General features: G+C 46.0%; 1 protein-coding gene across 1 annotated transcript in view; it reads left to right on the forward strand.

The window, feature by feature from the left end:
- Positions 1-19,794, forward strand: part of slc9a7 (solute carrier family 9 member 7) — a 150,976-nt gene that overhangs the window by 102,135 nt on the left and 29,047 nt on the right. The window contains exon 13 of the mRNA XM_046299492.1: positions 17,314-17,377. Within this exon, the coding sequence (XP_046155448.1) occupies positions 17,314-17,377 (64 nt within the window). The remainder of the gene's footprint in view (positions 1-17,313; positions 17,378-19,794) is intronic.

A 19,794-nucleotide genomic window follows, 5' to 3' on the forward strand; every position in this document is an offset into this window, starting at 1 on the left:
TCTACCCACTGAGCATACTATCCACTAACACCAGTCAGTCAGTCAGTCAGTCTACCCACTGAGCATACTATCCACTAACACCAGTCAGTCAGTCACCCAGTCAGTCAGTCAGTCTACCCACTGAGCATAATATCCACTAACACCAGTCAGTCAGTCTACCCACTGAGCATACTATCCACTAACACCCAGTCAGTCTACCCACTGAGCATAATATCCACTAACACCAGTCAGTCAGTCAGTCTACCCACTGAGCATAATATCCACTAACACCAGTCAGTCAGTCTACCCACTGAGCATAATATCCACTAACACCAGTCAGTCAGTCTACCCACTGAGCATAATATCCACTAACACCAGTCAGTCAGTCTACCCACTGAGCATAATATCCACTAACACCAGTCAGTCAGTCAGTCTACCCACTGAGCATACTATCCACTAGTCTACCCACTGAGCATAATATCCACCACCAGTCAGTCAGTCTACCCACTGAGCATACTATCCACTAACACCAGTCAGTCAGTCAGTCTACCCACTGAGCATAATATCCACTAACACCAGTCAGTCAGTCAGTCTACCCACTGAGCATAATATCCACTAACACCAGTCAGTCAGTCTACCCACTGAGCATAATATCCACTAACACCAGTCAGTCAGTCTACCCACTGAGCATAATATCCACTAACACCAGTCAGTCAGTCAGTCTACCCACTGAGCATAATATCCACTAACACCAGTCAGTCAGTCTACCCACTGAGCATAATATCCACTAACACCAGTCAGTCAGTCTACCCACTGAGCATAATATCCACTAACACCAGTCAGTCAGTCTATCTACCCACTGAGCATAATATCCACTAACACCAGTCAGTCAGTCAGTCTACCCACTGAGCATAATATCCACTAACACCAGTCAGTCAGTCTACCCACTGAGCATACTATCCACTAACACCAGTCAGTCAGTCTACCCACTGAGCATAATATCCACTAACACCAGTCAGTCAGTCTACCCCACTGAGCATAATATCCACTAACACCAGTCAGTCAGTCAGTCTACCCACTGAGCATACTATCCACTAACACCAGTCAGTCAGTCTACCCACTGAGCATAATATCCACTAACACCAGTCAGTCAGTCTACCCACTGAGCATACTATCCACTAACACCAGTCAGTCAGTCAGTCTACCCACTGAGCATATATCCACTAACACCAGTCAGTCAGTCTACCCACTGAGCATAATATCCACTAACACCAGTCAGTCAGTCAGTCAGTCTACCCACTGAGCATAATATCCACTAACACCAGTCAGTCAGTCTACCCACTGAGCATAATATCCACTAACACCAGTCAGTCAGTCAGTCAGTCTACCCACTGAGCATAATATCCACTAACACCAGTCAGTCAGTCTACCCACTGAGCATAATATCCACTAACACCAGTCAGTCAGTCTACCCACTGAGCATAATATCCACTAACACCAGTCAGTCAGTCAGTCTACCCACTGAGCATACTATCCACTAACACCAGTCAGTCAGTCTACCCACTGAGCATAATATCCACTAACACCAGTCAGTCAGTCTACCCACTGAGCATACTATCCACTAACACCAGTCAGTCAGTCAGTCTACCCACTGAGCATACTATCCACTAACACCAGTCAGTCAGTCAGTCTACCCACTGAGCATAATATCCACTAACACCAGTCAGTCAGTCTACCCACTGAGCATAATATCCACTAACACCAGTCAGTCAGTCTACCCACTGAGCATAATATCCACTAACACCAGTCAGTCAGTCAGTCTACCCACTGAGCATACTATCCACTAACACCAGTCAGTCAGTCAGTCTACCCACTGAGCATAATATCCACTAACACCAGTCAGTCAGTCTACCCACTGAGCATAATATCCACTAACACCAGTCAGTCAGTCTACCCACTGAGCATAATATCCACTAACACCAGTCAGTCAGTCAGTCTACCCACTGAGCATAATATCCACTAACACCAGTCAGTCAGTCAGTCAGTCTACCCACTGAGCATACTATCCACTAACACCAGTCAGTCAGTCAGTCTACCCCACTGAGCATACTATCCACTAACACCAGTCAGTCAGTCAGTCAGTCTACCCACTGAGCATACTATCCACTAACACCAGTCAGTCAGTCAGTCTACCCCACTGAGCATACTATCCACTAACACCAGTCAGTCAGTAACACCAGTCAGTCTACCCACTGAGCATACTATCCACTAACACCAGTCAGTCAGTCAGTCTACCCACTGAGCATACTATCCACTAACACCAGTCAGTCAGTCAGTCTACCCACTGAGCATACTATCCACTAACACCAGTCAGTCAGTCAGTCAGTCTACCCACTGAGCATACTATCCACTAACACCAGTCAGTCAGTCAGTCTACCCACTGAGCATACTATCCACTAACACCAGTCAGTCAGTCAGTCTACCCACTGAGCATACTATCCACTAACACCAGTCAGTACCCACTGAGCATAATATCCACTAACACCAGTCAGTCAGTCTACCCACTGAGCATACTATCCACTAACACCCAGTCAGTCAGTCTACCCCACTGTCTACCCAGCATACTATCCACTAACACCCAGTCAGTCAGTCAGTCTACCCACTGAGCATAATATCCACTAACACCAGTCAGTCAGTCTACCCACTGAGCATAATATCCACTAACACCAGTCAGTCAGTCTAGTCTACCCACTGAGCATAATATCCACTAACACCAGTCAGTCAGTCAGTCTACCCACTGAGCATAATATCCACTAACACCAGTCAGTCAGTCAGTCTACCCACTGAGCATACTATCCACTAACACCAGTCAGTCAGTCTAGTCCCCACTGAGCATATATCCACTAACACCAGTCAGTCAGTCAGTCTACCCACTGAGCATAATATCCACTAACACCAGTCAGTCAGTCAGTCTACCCACTGAGCATAATATCCACTAACACCAGTCAGTCAGTCAGTCTACCCACTGAGCATAATATCCACTAACACCAGTCAGTCAGTCAGTCTACCCACTGAGCATAATATCCACTAACACCAGTCAGTCAGTCAGTCTACCCACTGAGCATAATATCCACTAACACCAGTCAGTCAGTCTACCCACTGAGCATAATATCCACTAACACCAGTCAGTCAGTCAGTCTACCCACTGAGCATAATATCCACTAACACCAGTCAGTCAGTCTGCCCACTGAGCATAATATCCACTAACACCCAGTCAGTCAGTCTACCCACTGAGCATAATATCCACTAACACCAGTCAGTCAGTCTACCCACTGAGCATATATCCACTAACATCCAGTCTAACCCACTGAGCATAATATCCACTCAGTCAGTCAGTCTACCCCACTGAGCATAATATTCACTAACACCAGTCAGTCAGTCAGTCTACCCACTGAGCATACTATCCACTAACACCAGTCAGTCAGTCTACCCCACTGAGCATACTATCCACTAACACCAGTCAGTCAGTCTACCCACTGAGCATACTATCCACTAACACCAGTCAGTCAGTCAGTCTACCCACTGAGCATACTATCCACTAACACCAGTCAGTCAGTCTACCCACTGAGCATACTATCCACTAACACCAGTCAGTCAGTCTACCCACTGAGCATAATATCCACTAACACCAGTCAGTCAGTCTACCCACTGAGCATAATATCCACTAACACCAGTCAGTCAGTCTACCCACTGAGCATAATATCCACTAACACCAGTCAGTCAGTCTACCCACTGAGCATAATATCCACTAACACCAGTCAGTCAGTCTACCCACTGAGCATAATATCCACTAACACCAGTCAGTCAGTCTACCCACTGAGCATACTATCCACTAACGTCAGTCAGTCAGTCAGTCAGTCTACCCACTGAGCATACTATCCACTAACACCAGTCAGTCAGTCTACCCACTGAGCATACTATCCACTAACACCAGTCAGTCAGTCAGTCAGTCTACCCACTGAGCATACTATCCACTAACACCAGTCAGTCAGTCAGTCTACCCACTGAGCATACTATCCACTAACACCAGTCAGTCAGTCAGTCTACCCCACTGAGCATACTATCCACTAACACCAGTCAGTCAGTCAGTCAGTCTACCCACTGAGCATACTATCCACTAACACCAGTCAGTCAGTCAGTCTACCCACTGAGCATACTATCCACTAACACCAGTCAGTCAGTCAGTCTACCCCACTGAGCATAATATCCACTAACACCAGTCAGTCAGTCAGTCAGTCTACCCACTGAGCATAATATCCACTAACACCAGTCAGTCAGTCAGTCAGTCTACCCACTGAGCATACTATCCACTAACACCAGTCAGTCAGTCTACCCACTGAGCATACTATCCACTAACACCAGTCAGTCAGTCAGTCTACCCACTGAGCATACTATCCACTAACACCAGTCAGTCAGTCTACCCACTGAGCATAATATCCACTAACACCAGTCAGTCAGTCTACCCACTGAGCATACTATCCACTAACACCAGTCAGTCAGTCAGTCTACCCACTGAGCATACTATCCACTAACACCAGTCAGTCAGTCAGTCTACCCACTGAGCATAATATCCACTAACACCAGTCAGTCAGTCAGTCAGTCTACCCACTGAGCATAATATCCACTAACACCAGTCAGTCAGTCTACCCACTGAGCATAATATCCACTAACACCAGTCAGTCAGTCTACCCACTGAGCATACTATCCACTAACACCAGTCAGTCAGTCAGTCTACCCACTGAGCATAAAATCCACTAACACCCAGTCAGTCAGTCAGTCTACCCACTGAGCATAATATCCACTAACACCAGTCAGTCAGTCTACCCACTGAGCATAATATCCACTAACACCAGTCAGTCAGTCAGTCAGTCTACCCACTGAGCATAATATCCACTAACACCAGTCAGTCAGTCAGTCTACCCACTGAGCATAATATCCACTAACACCAGTCAGTCAGTCTACCCACTGAGCATACTATCCACTAACACCAGTCAGTCAGTCAGTCTACCCACTGAGCATAATATCCACTAACACCAGTCAGTCAGTCAGTCTACCCACTGAGCATACTATCCACTAACACCAGTCAGTCAGTCAGTCTACCCACTGAGCATAATATCCACTAACACCAGTCAGTCAGTCAGTCTACCCACTGAGCATAATATCCACTAACACCAGTCAGTCAGTCAGTCTACCCACTGAGCATAATATCCACTAACACCAGTCAGTCAGTCTACCCACTGAGCATAATATCCACTAACACCAGTCAGTCAGTCTACCCACTGAGCATAATATCCACTAACACCAGTCAGTCAGTCAGTCAGTCTACCCACTGAGCATAATATCCACTAACACCAGTCAGTCAGTCTGCCCACTGAGCATAATATCCACTAACACCAGTCAGTCAGTCTACCCACTGAGCATAATATCCACTAACACCAGTCAGTCAGTCTACCCACTGAGCATAATATCCACTAACACCAGTCAGTCAGTCTACCCCACTGAGCATAATATTCACTAACACCAGTCAGTCAGTCAGTCTACCCACTGAGCATACTATCCACTAACACCAGTCAGTCAGTCTACCCCACTGAGCATACTATCCACTAACACCAGTCAGTCAGTCTACCCACTGAGCATACTATCCACTAACACCAGTCAGTCAGTCAGTCTACCCACTGAGCATACTATCCACTAACACCAGTCAGTCAGTCTACCCACTGAGCATACTATCCACTAACACCAGTCAGTCAGTCTACCCACTGAGCATACTATCCACTAACACCAGTCAGTCAGTCTACCCACTGAGCATAATATCCACTAACACCAGTCAGTCAGTCTACCCACTGAGCATAATATCCACTAACACCAGTCAGTCAGTCTACCCACTGAGCATACTATCCACTACCACCAGTCAGTCAGTCTACCCACTGAGCATAATATCCACTAACACCAGTCAGTCAGTCTACCCCACTGAGCATAATATCCACTAACACCAGTCAGTCAGTCTGCCCACTGAGCATACTATCCACTAACACCAGTCAGTCAGTCTACCCCACTGAGCATAATATCCACTAACACCAGTCAGTCAGTCTACCCACTGAGCATAATATCCACTAACACCAGTCAGTCAGTCTACCCACTGAGCATACTATCCACTAACACCAGTCAGTCAGTCTACCCACTGAGCATAATATCCACTAACACCAGTCAGTCAGTCTACCCACTGAGCATAATATCCACTAACACCAGTCAGTCAGTCTACCCACTGAGCATAATATCCACTAACACCAGTCAGTCAGTCTACCCACTGAGCATAATATCCACTAACACCAGTCAGTCAGTCAGTCTACCCACTGAGCATAATATCCACTAACACCAACACCAGTCAGTCAGTCTACCCACTGAGCATACTATCCACTAACACCAGTCAGTCAGTCTACCCACTGAGCATACTATCCACTAACACCAGTCAGTCAGTCTACCCACTGAGCATACTATCCACTAACACAGTCAGTCAGTCAGTCTACCCACTGAGCATACTATCCACTAACACCAGTCAGTCAGTCTACCCCACTGAGCATACTATCCACTAACACCAGTCAGTCAGTCAGTCTACCCCACTGAGCATACTATCCACTAACACCAGTCAGTCAGTCTACCCCACTGAGCATACTATCCACTAACACCAGTCAGTCAGTCAGTCTACCCACTGAGCATACTATCCACTAACACCAGTCACCAGTCAGTCAGTCTACCCACTGAGCATACTATCCACTACACCACAGTCAGTCAGTCAGTCTACCCACTGAGCATACTATCCACTAACACCAGTCAGTCAGTCTACCCCACTGAGCATACTATCCACTAACACCAGTCAGTCAGTCAGTCAGTCAGTCTACCCACTGAGCATAATATCCACTAACACCAGTCAGTCAGTCTACCCACTGAGCATACTATCCACTAACACCAGTCAGTCAGTCAGTCTACCCACTGAGCATACTATCCACTAACACCAGTCAGTCAGTCAGTCTACCCACTGAGCATACTATCCACTAACACCAGTCAGTCAGTCAGTCTACCCACTGAGCATAATATCCACTAACACCAGTCAGTCAGTCTACCCACTGAGCATAATATCCACTAACACCAGTCAGTCAGTCAGTCAGTCTACCCACTGAGCATACTATCCACTAACACCAGTCAGTCAGTCAGTCTACCCACTGAGCATAATATCCACTAACACCAGTCAGTCAGTCAGTCTACCCACTGAGCATAATATCCACTAACACCAGTCAGTCAGTCTACCCACTGAGCATAATATCCACTAACACCAGTCAGTCAGTCAGTCTACCCACTGAGCATAATATCCACTAACACCAGTCAGTCAGTCTACCCACTGAGCATAATATCCACTAACACCAGTCAGTCAGTCAGTCTACCCACTGAGCATAATATCCACTAACACCAGTCAGTCAGTCAGTCTACCCACTGAGCATAATATCCACTAACACCAGTCAGTCAGTCAGTCAGTCTACCCACTGAGCATACTATCCACTAACACCAGTCAGTCAGTCTACCCACTGAGCATACTATCCACTAACACCAGTCAGTCAGTCAGTCTACCCACTGAGCATACTATCCACTAACACCAGTCAGTCAGTCTACCCCACTGAGCATACTATCCACTAACACCAGTCAGTCAGTCAGTCTACCCACTGAGCATACTATCCACTAACACCAGTCAGTCAGTCAGTCTACCCACTGAGCATACTATCCACTAACACCAGTCAGTCAGTCAGTCTACCCACTGAGCATACTATCCACTAACACCAGTCAGTCAGTCTACCCACTGAGCATACTATCCACTAACACCAGTCAGTCAGTCAGTCTACCCACTGAGCATAATATCCACTAACACCAGTCAGTCAGTCTACCCCCACTGAGCATAATAGTCCAGTCTAACACCAGTCAGTCAGTCAGTCTACCCACTGAGCATACTATCCACTAACACCAGTCAGTCAGTCAGTCCCACTGAGCATAATATCCACTAACACAGTCAGTCAGTCAGTCTACCCACTGAGCATAATATCCACTAACACCAGTCAGTCAGTCAGTCTACCCACTGAGCATAATATCCACTAACACCAGTCAGTCAGTCAGTCTACCCACTGAGCATACTATCCACTAACACAGTCAGTCAGTCAGTCTACCCACTGAGCATAATATCCACTAACACCAGTCAGTCAGTCTACCCACTGAGCATAATATCCACTAACACCAGTCAGTCAGTCAGTCTACCCACTGAGCATAATATCCACTAACACCAGTCAGTCAGTCTGCCCACTGAGCATAATATCCACTAACACCAGTCAGTCAGTCTACCCACTGAGCATAATATCCACTAACACCAGTCAGTCAGTCAGTCTACCCACTGAGCATAATATCCACTAACACCAGTCAGTCAGTCTGCCCACTGAGCATAATATCCACTAACACCAGTCAGTCAGTCTACCCACTGAGCATAATATCCACTAACACCAGTCAGTCAGTCTACCCCACTGAGCATACTATCCACTAACACCAGTCAGTCAGTCAGTCAGTCTACCCACTGAGCATACTATCCACTAACACCAGTCAGTCAGTCAGTCTACCCACTGAGCATACTATCCACTAACACCAGTCAGTCAGTCAGTCTACCCACTGAGCATACTATCCACTAACACCAGTCAGTCAGTCTACCCCACTGAGCATACTATCCACTAACACCAGTCAGTCAGTCAGTCAGTCTACCCACTGAGCATAATATCCACTAACACCAGTCAGTCAGTCTACCCACTGAGCATACTATCCACTAACACCAGTCAGTCAGTCAGTCTACCCACTGAGCATACTATCCACTAACACCAGTCAGTCAGTCAGTCTACCCACTGAGCATAAAATCCACTAACACCAGTCAGTCAGTCAGTCAGTCTACCCACTGAGCATAATATCCACTAACACCAGTCAGTCAGTCTACCCACTGAGCATAATATCCACTAACACCAGTCAGTCAGTCAGTCTACCCACTGAGCATAATATCCACTAACACCAGTCAGTCAGTCAGTCAGTCTACCCACTGAGCATAATATCCACTAACACCAGTCAGTCAGTCAGTCTACCCACTGAGCATAATATCCACTAACACCAGTCAGTCAGTCTACCCACTGAGCATAATATCCACTAACACCAGTCAGTCAGTCTACCCACTGAGCATAATATCCACTAACACCAGTCAGTCAGTCTACCCACTGAGCATAATATCCACTAACACCAGTCAGTCAGTCTACCCACTGAGCATAATATCCACTAACACCAGTCAGTCAGTCAGTCTACCCACTGAGCATAATATCCACTAACACCAGTCAGTCAGTCTACCCACTGAGCATAATATCCACTAACACCAGTCAGTCAGTCAGTCTACCCACTGAGCATAATATCCACTAACACCAGTCAGTCAGTCAGTCTACCCACTGAGCATAATATCCACTAACACCAGTCAGTCAGTCTGCCCACTGAGCATAATATCCACTAACACCAGTCAGTCAGTCTACCCACTGAGCATAATATCCACTAACACCAGTCAGTCAGTCTACCCACTGAGCATAATATCCACTAACACCAGTCAGTCAGTCTACCCACTGAGCATACTATCCACTAACACCAGTCAGTCAGTCAGTCTACCCACTGAGCATACTATCCACTAACACCAGTCAGTCAGTCTACCCACTGAGCATAATATCCACTAACACCAGTCAGTCAGTCAGTCTACCCACTGAGCATAATATCCACTAACACCAGTCAGTCAGTCAGTCTACCCACTGAGCATACTATCCACTACCACCAGTCAGTCAGTCTACCCACTGAGCATAATATCCACTAACACCAGTCAGTCAGTCTACCCCACTGAGCATAATATCCACTAACACCAGTCAGTCAGTCTGCCCACTGAGCATAATATCCACTAACACCAGTCAGTCAGTCTACCCACTGAGCATAATATCCACTAACACCAGTCAGTCAGTCTACCCACTGAGCATAATATCCACTAACACCAGTCAGTCAGTCTACCCCACTGAGCATAATATCCACTAACACCAGTCAGTCAGTCTACCCACTGAGCATACTATCCACTAACACCAGTCAGTCAGTCTACCCACTGAGCATAATATCCACTAACACCAGTCAGTCAGTCTACCCACTGAGCATAATATCCACTAACACCAGTCAGTCAGTCTACCCACTGAGCATAATATCCACTAACACCAGTCAGTCAGTCTACCCACTGAGCATAATATCCACTAACACCAGTCAGTCAGTCTACCCACTGAGCATAATATCCACTAACACCAGTCAGTCAGTCTACCCACTGAGCATAATATCCACTAACACCAGTCAGTCAGTCAGTCAGTCTACCCACTGAGCATAATATCCACTAACACCAGTCAGTCAGTCTGCCCACTGAGCATAATATCCACTAACACCAGTCAGTCAGTCTACCCACTGAGCATAATATCCACTAACACCAGTCAGTCAGTCTACCCACTGAGCATACTATCCACTAACACCAGTCAGTCAGTCTACCCACTGAGCATAATATCCACTAACACCAGTCAGTCAGTCAGTCTACCCACTGAGCATAATATCCACTAACACCAGTCAGTCAGTCTGCCCACTGAGCATAATATCCACTAACACCAGTCAGTCAGTCTACCCACTGAGCATAATATCCACTAACACCAGTCAGTCAGTCTACCCACTGAGCATACTATCCACTAACACCAGTCAGTCAGTCAGTCTACCCACTGAGCATACTATCCACTAACACCAGTCAGTCAGTCTACCCACTGAGCATAATATCCACTAACACCAGTCAGTCAGTCTACCCACTGAGCATAATATCCACTAACACCAGTCAGTCAGTCTGCCCACTGAGCATACTATCCACTAACACCAGTCAGTCAGTCTACCCACTGAGCATAATATCCACTAACACCAGTCAGTCAGTCTACCCACTGAGCATAATATCCACTAACACCAGTCAGTCAGTCTACCCACTGAGCATAATATCCACTAACACCAGTCAGTCAGTCTACCCCACTGAGCATACTATCCACTAACACCAGTCAGTCAGTCTACCCACTGAGCATAATATCCACTAACACCAGTCAGTCAGTCTACCCACTGAGCATAATATCCACTAACACCAGTCAGTCAGTCTACCCACTGAGCATAATATCCACTAACACCAGTCAGTCAGTCTACCCACTGAGCATAATATCCACTAACACCAGTCAGTCAGTCTACCCACTGAGCATAATATCCACTAACACCAGTCAGTCAGTCTACCCACTGAGCATAATATCCACTAACACCAGTCAGTCAGTCAGTCTACCCCACTGAGCATAATATCCACTAACACCAGTCAGTCAGTCAGTCTACCCACTGAGCATAATATCCACTAACACCAGTCAGTCAGTCAGTCTACCCACTGAGCATAATATCCACTAACACCAGTCAGTCAGTCAGTCTACCCACTGAGCATAATATCCACTAACACCAGTCAGTCAGTCTACCCACTGAGCATAATATCCACTACCACCAGTCAGTCAGTCAGTCTACCCACTGAGCATAATATCTACTAACACCAGTCAGTCAGTCAGTCTGCCCACTGAGCATAATATCCACTAACACCAGTCAGTCAGTCAGTCTACCCACTGAGCATAATATCCACTAACACCAGTCAGTCAGTCTACCCACTGAGCATAATATCCACTAACACCAGTCAGTCAGTCTACCCACTGAGCATACTATCCACTAACACCAGTCAGTCAGTCAGTCTACCCACTGAGCATACTATCCACTAACACCAGTCAGTCAGTCTACCCACTGAGCATAATATCCACTAACACCAGTCAGTCAGTCTACCCACTGAGCATAATATCCACTAACACCAGTCAGTCAGTCTGCCCACTGAGCATACTATCCACTAACACCAGTCAGTCAGTCTACCCACTGAGCATAATATCCACTAACACCAGTCAGTCAGTCTACCCCACTGAGCATAATATCCACTAACACCAGTCAGTCAGTCTACCCCACTGAGCATAATATCCACTAACACCAGTCAGTCAGTCTACCCCACTGAGCATACTATCCACTAACACCAGTCAGTCAGTCTACCCACTGAGCATAATATCCACTAACACCAGTCAGTCAGTCTACCCACTGAGCATAATATCCACTAACACCAGTCAGTCAGTCTACCCACTGAGCATAATATCCACTAACACCAGTCAGTCAGTCTACCCACTGAGCATAATATCCACTAACACCAGTCAGTCAGTCTACCCACTGAGCATAATATCCACTAACACCAGTCAGTCAGTCTACCCACTGAGCATAATATCCACTAACACCAGTCAGTCAGTCAGTCTACCCCACTGAGCATAATATCCACTAACACCAGTCAGTCAGTCAGTCTACCCACTGAGCATAATATCCACTAACACCAGTCAGTCAGTCAGTCTACCCACTGAGCATAATATCCACTAACACCAGTCAGTCAGTCAGTCTACCCACTGAGCATAATATCCACTAACACCAGTCAGTCAGTCTACCCACTGAGCATAATATCCACTACCACCAGTCAGTCAGTCAGTCTACCCACTGAGCATAATATCTACTAACACCAGTCAGTCAGTCAGTCTGCCCACTGAGCATAATATCCACTAACACCAGTCAGTCAGCCAGTTATGGGTTTATATGGGATGTGTTAGTGTGACTGGGTTTATATGGGCTGTGACTGGGTTTATATGGGATGTGACTGGGTTTATATGGGATGTGACTAGGTTTATATGGGATGTGATAGTGTGACTGGGTTTATATGGGATGTGATAGTGTGACTGGGTTTATATGAGATGTGTTAGTGTGACTGGGTTTATATGGGATGTGATAGTGTGACTGGGTTTATATGGGATGTGATAGTGTGACTGGGTTTATATGGGATGTGATAGTGTGACTGGGTTTATATGGGATGTGTTAGTGTGACTGGGTTTATATGGGATGTGATAGTGTGACTGGGTTATATGGGATGTGATAGTGTGACTGGGTTTATATGGGATGTGATAGTGTGACTGGGTTTATATGGGATGTGATAGTGTGACTGGGTTTATATGGGATGTGTTAGTGTGACTGGGTTTATATGGGATGTGATAGTGTGACTGGGTTTATATGGGATGTGATAGTGTGACTGGGTTTATATGGGATGTGATAGTGTGACTGGGTTTATATGGGATGTGTTAGTGTGACTGGGTTTATATGGGATGTGTTAGTGTGACTGGGTTTATATGGGCTGTGACTGGGTTTATATGGGATGTGACTGGGTTTATATGGGATGTGATAGTGTGACTGGGTTTATATGAGATGTGTTAGTGTGACTGGGTTTATATGGGATGTGTTAGTGTGACTGGGTTTATATGGGATGTGACTGGGTTTATATGGGCTGTGACTGGGTTTATATGAGATGTGACTGGGTTTATATGAGATGTGACTGGGTTTATATGGGATGTGATAGTGTGACTGGGTTTATATGGGATGTGATAGTGTGACTGGGTTTATATGGGATGTGACTGGGTTTATATGGGATGTGACTAGGTTTATATGGGATGTGATAGTGTGACTGGGTTTATATGGGATGTGATAGTGTGACTGGGTTTATATGAGATGTGTTAGTGTGACTGGGTTTATATGGGATGTGATAGTGTGACTGGGTTTATATGGGATGTGATAGTGTGACTGGGTTTATATGGGATGTGATAGTGTGACTGGGTTTATATGGGATGTGTTAGTGTGACTGGGTTTATATGGGATGTGATAGTGTGACTGGGTTTATATGGGATGTGATAGTGTGACTGGGTTTATATGGGATGTGATAGTGTGACTGGGTTTATATGGGATGTGATAGTGTGACTGGGTTTATATGGGATGTGTTAGTGTGACTGGGTTTATATGGGATGTGATAGTGTGACTGGGTTTATATGGGATGTGATAGTGTGACTGGGTTTATATGGGATGTGATAGTGTTAGTGTGACTGGGTTTATATGGGATGTGTTAGTGTGACTGGGTTTATATGGGATGTGTTAGTGTGACTGGGTTTATATGGGCTGTGACTGGGTTTATATGGGATGTGACTGGGTTTATATGGGATGTGATAGTGTGACTGGGTTTATATGAGATGTGTTAGTGTGACTGGGTTTATATGGGATGTGTTAGTGTGACTGGGTTTATATGGGATGTGACTGGGTTTATATGGGCTGTGACTGGGTTTATATGGGATGTGACTGGGTTTATATGAGATGTGACTGGGTTTATATGGGATGTGATAGTGTGACTGGGTTTATATGGGATGTGATAGTGTGACTGGGTTTATATGAGATGTGTTAGTGTGACTGGGTTTATATGGGATGTGATAGTGTGACTGGGTTTATATGGGATGTGACTGGGTTTATATGGGATGTGACTGGGTTTATATGGGATGTGTTAGTGTGACTGGGTTTACATGAGATGTGTTAGTGTGACTGGGTTTATATGAGATGTGACTGGGTTTATATGGGCTGTGACTGGGTTTATATGGGATGTGACTGGGTTTATATGGGCTGTGACTGGGTTTATATGGGATGTGACTGGGTTTATATGGGATGTGTTAGTGTGACTGGGTTTATATGGGATGTGTTAGTGTGACTGGGTTTATATGGGATGTGTTAGTGTGACTGGGTTTATATGGGATGTGACTGGGTTTATATGGGATGTGACTGGGTTTATATGGGATGTGACTGGGTTTACATGAGATGTGTTAGTGTGACTGGGTTTATATGGGCTGTGACTGGGTTTATATGGGATGTGACTGGGTTTATATGGGATGTGACTGGGTTTATATGGGATGTGACTGGGTTTATATGGGATGTGACTGGGTTTATATTGGGTTGTGACTGGGTTTACATGAGATGTGTTAGTGTGACTGGGTTTATATGGGATGTGTTAGTGTGACTGGGTTTATATGGGATGTGTTAGTGTGACTGGGTTTACATGAGATGTGTTAGTGTGACTGGGTTTATATGGGATGTGATAGTGTGACTGGGTTTACATGAGATGTGTTAGTGTGACTGGGTTTATATGGGATGTGACTGGGTTTACATGAGATGTGTTAGTGTGACTGGGTTTACATGAGATGTGTTAGTGTGACTGGGTTTATATGGGATGTGACTGGGTTTATATGGGCTGGACTGGACTCTACTGGACTGTACTGGACTGGACTCTACTGGACTGGACAACTGGACTGGACTGGACTCTACTGGACTGGACAACTGGACTGGACTCTACTGGACTGTATTGATTCCTACTGTACTCTACTGGACTGGACTGGACTCTACTGGACTGTACAATACTGGACTGATTCCTACTGTAATGTACCAGCCTCTACTGGACTGGACTCTTCTGGACTGAACTGACTCTTACTGTACTGGACTCTACTCTACTGGACTGTACTGGTTTCTACTGTACTGAACTGGACTCTACTGTACTCTACTGTAGTGGACGGGACTATTCTAAACTCTACTGGACTGGACTCACTCCTACTGTACTGGACTCTACTCTACTAGACTGTATTGATTCCTAATGTACTCTACTAGACTGGACTCTGCTGGACTCTACTGGACTGATTCCTACTGTACTGGACTAATTCCTACTGTACTGGACTAATTCCTACTGTACTGGACTGATTCCTACTGTAATGTACCAGCCTCTACTGGACTGGACTCTGCTGGACTCTACTGGACTGATTCCTACTGTAATGTACTGGACTAGTTCCTACTGTAATGTACCGGCCTCTACTGGACTGGACTCTACTGGACTGAATGCTACTCTACTGGTCGCTACTCGACTGGACTGGTTCCTACTGTACTGGACTGTACCGAACTGGACTTTACTGGACTCTACTGTACTAGACTCTACTGTACTGGACTATACTGTACTGGACTGTACTGGACTTTTGTACTGTACTGGACTTTTGTACTGGACTGGACTAATGTACTGGACTCTACTGGACTACTATACTGTACTGGACAACTGGACTGGACTCTACAGGACTGGACTCTACAGGACTCTACAGGACTGGACAGGACTGGACTCTACAGGACTGGACTCTACAGGACTGGACTCTACAGGACTGGACTCTACAGGACTGGACTCTACAGGACTGGACTCTACAGGACTGGACTCTACAGGACTGGACTCTACAGGACTGGACTCTACAGGACTGGACTCTACAGGACTGGACTGGACTCTACTGGACTGGACTACTGAACTGGACTAGACTCTACTGGACTCGACTGGACTGGACTGGACTGGACTGGACTGGACTCTACTGGACTGGACTCTACTGGACTGGACTCTACTGGACTCTACTGGACTGTAGTTTATCATGGTCTTTAGGTGCCTTTTGACAAATTCTAAGTGGGCTGTCATGTGCTTTTTACTGAGTGGCTTCTGTCTGGCCACTACCATAAAGCCCTGATTGGTGGAGTACTGCAGAGATGGTTGTCCTTCTGGAAGGTTCTCCCATCTCCACAGAGGAACTCTGAAGCTCTGTCAGAGTGACCATCGGGTTCTTGGTCACCTCCCTGGCCAAGGCCCTTCTCCCCCAATTGCTCAGTTTGGCCGGGAGGCCAACTCTAGGAAGAGTCTTGGTGGTTCCAAACTATCTTTAACCTGTTCTGGCCTCTCTACAGGGTCAGAGTGGATATCTTTGACCTGTCCTGACCTCTACAGGGTCGGAGTGGATATCTTTAACCTGTCCTGAACTCTCTACAGGGTCGGAGTGGATATCCTAACCTGTCCTGACCTCTCTACAGGGTCAGAGTGGATATCCTAACCTGTCCTGGCCTCTCTACAGGGTCAGAGTGGATATCTTTGACCTGTCCTGACCTCTCTACAGGGTCAGAGTGGATATCTTTAACCTGTCCTGACCTCTACAGGGTCGGAGTGGATATCTTTAACCTGTCCTGACCTCTCTACAGGGTCAGAGTGGATATCCTAACCTGTCCTGACCTCTACAGGGTCAGAGTGGATATCTTTAACCTGTCCTGACCTCTACAGGGTCTGAGTGGATATCCTAACCTGTCCTGACCTCTCTACAGGGTCAGAGTGGATATCTTTAACCTGTCCTGACCTCTTTACAGGGTCGGAGTGGATCCAGATCAAGACCTGCAACAATGTGGAGATAACTTCCTGCTCTTTCAAGGGGTAAGTCTATGGTTCTGTCCTCAATGGCACCCTATTCCCTATATAGTGCCCTACTTTAGACCAGAGCCCTATTCCAGATCAAGACCTGCACTACTTTAGACCAGAACCCTATTCTCTTTATAGGGGTAAGTCTATGGTTTGACCAGAGCCCTATTCCCTATATAGTGCACTACTTTAGACCAGAACCCTATTCCCTATATAGTGCACTACTTTAGACCAGAGCCCTATTCCCTATATAGTGCACTACTTTAGACAAGAGCCCTATTCCCTATATAGTGCACTACTTTAGACCAGAACCCTATTCCCTTTATAGTGCACTACTTTAGACCAGAGCCCATCTGTTTATCTCTGTGTGTCCCATTGTCCCCTCTACTGGTTATTCAAGCCCTGTTCCCTCTGGTTATTCAAGCCCTGTTCCCTCTGGTTATTCAAGCCCTGTTCCCTCTGGTTATTCAAGCCCTGTTCCCTCTGGTTATTCAAGCCCTGTTCCCTCTGGTTATTCAAGCCATTGTTCCCTCTGGTTATTCAAGCCCTGTTCCCTCTGGTTATTCAAGCCCTGTTCCCTCTGGTTATTCAAGCCCTGTTCCCTCTGGTTATTCAAGCCCTGTTCCCTCTGGTTATTCAAGCCCTGTTCCCTCTGGTTATTCAAGCCCTGTTCCCTCTGGTTATTCAAGCCCTGTTCCCTCTGGTTATTCAAGCCCTGTTCCCTCTGGTTATTCAAGCCCTGTTCCCTCTGGTTATTCAAGCCCTGTTCCCTCTGGTTATTCAAGCCCTGTTCCCTCTGGTTATTCAAGCCCTGTTCCCTCTGGTTATTCAAGCCCTGTTCCCTCTGGTTATTCAAGCCCTGTTCCCTCTGGTTATTCAAGCCCTGTTCCCTCTGGTTATTCAAGCCCTGTTCCCTCTGGTTATTCAAGCCCTGTTCCCTCTGGTTATTCAAGCCCTGTTCTTGACACATCTGTTTCCTTTTTTTGGGTGGAGAACATTTTGTTAAAGTTTATTACCTCTGCAATTCTACACATCTTGTCATTGTGATATAAAGAATAATTTTCTGTTTTAAAGCACATTTTCTTGGCATTCTATACATTTTTGCCCTGTCTCATGTGTATTCATGGGATATTTGAGTGACAAGAAAAATACAACAATATCTATGTGCTAAAAAAACCTAACTGATCTGTAGGCGGGTTGATCTGGACATTTCTGACAAGTTATAAATATCTCTCTAAGAGGAACTGGTGATGCATCACCTTGTGCTTTCTACCATTACAACTCTCAAGAGGAAGTTTAAGACTTCTCCCCTGCCCTCCACTGGAGAGATATAAACTGTTCTGGCATCAGGGGAAAGAGACTCCTCTTCATCAGTCAACTTTGATGTCACTTCCTCTTCTACTGGTTGCCGGATGTTGTGGTTGGTTCAGGGTTCATGGCCTATCAGGGTAAGACTGAAACCAGTCGAAGTTGTTTCCTGTGTGTCTTGGCTCTTTCAACAGCCCTGGAGCGCCTCCGACTACAAAACACTCACTACAAGACAAAGGAGCTGATCGTGGACTATAGGAGGAGGGCGGCCAAGCAGGCCCCCATTGACGTCGACCGATGTTAATGGGGGCCAAGTTCCTTGGTGTCCACATCACCAACAAACTATCATGGTCCAAACACACCAAGACAGTTGTGAAGAGGGCACGACAACACCTATTCCCCCTCGGGAGACTGAAAAGATTTGACATGGGTCCTCAGATCCTCAAAAGGTTCTACAGCTGCACCATTGAGAGCATCCTGACCGGTTGCATCACCGCCTGGTATGGCAGCTGCTCGGCAACTGACACTAAGGCGCTACAGAGGGTAGTGCGTACTGCCCAGTACATCCCTGGGGACAAACTTCCTGCCGTCCAGGACCTATATATACTAGGCAGTGTCAGAGGAAAGCCCAAAAATTGTCAAGGACTCCAGTCACCCAAGTCATAGACTGTCCTCTCTGCTACCTCAAGCGGTACCGAAGCACTAGGTCCAAGACTGCTGAACAGTTAATCAGATTGGTTGTTGATCATTGCTAGAAAACAATTTTCAAGTCTTGCCATAGATTTTCAAGCAGATTTAAGTCAAAACTCGGGAACATTCACTGTCTTCTTGTTAAGCAACTCCAGTGTAGATTCGGCCTTGTGTTTTAGTTTATTGTCCTGTTGAAAGGTGAATTAATCTCCCAGTGTCTGGTGGAAAGCAGACTGAACCAGGTTTTCCTCTAGGATTTATCCTGTGCTTAGTTAACGACTGGTGAGTTTTTCAGGATAAAAAAAAGAAAAGGAATGGAGCTATTACAAGCATACCCATAACATGAGAAGCCACCACTGTTCTTGAAAATATGGAGAGTGGTACTCGGTAATGTGTTGTATTGGAGAGTGGTACTCGGTAATGTGTTGTATTGG

The sequence above is a fragment of the Oncorhynchus gorbuscha genome, linkage group LG02 (genome assembly GCF_021184085.1).
Source record: "Oncorhynchus gorbuscha isolate QuinsamMale2020 ecotype Even-year linkage group LG02, OgorEven_v1.0, whole genome shotgun sequence".
Lineage (NCBI taxonomy): Eukaryota > Metazoa > Chordata > Actinopteri > Salmoniformes > Salmonidae > Oncorhynchus > Oncorhynchus gorbuscha.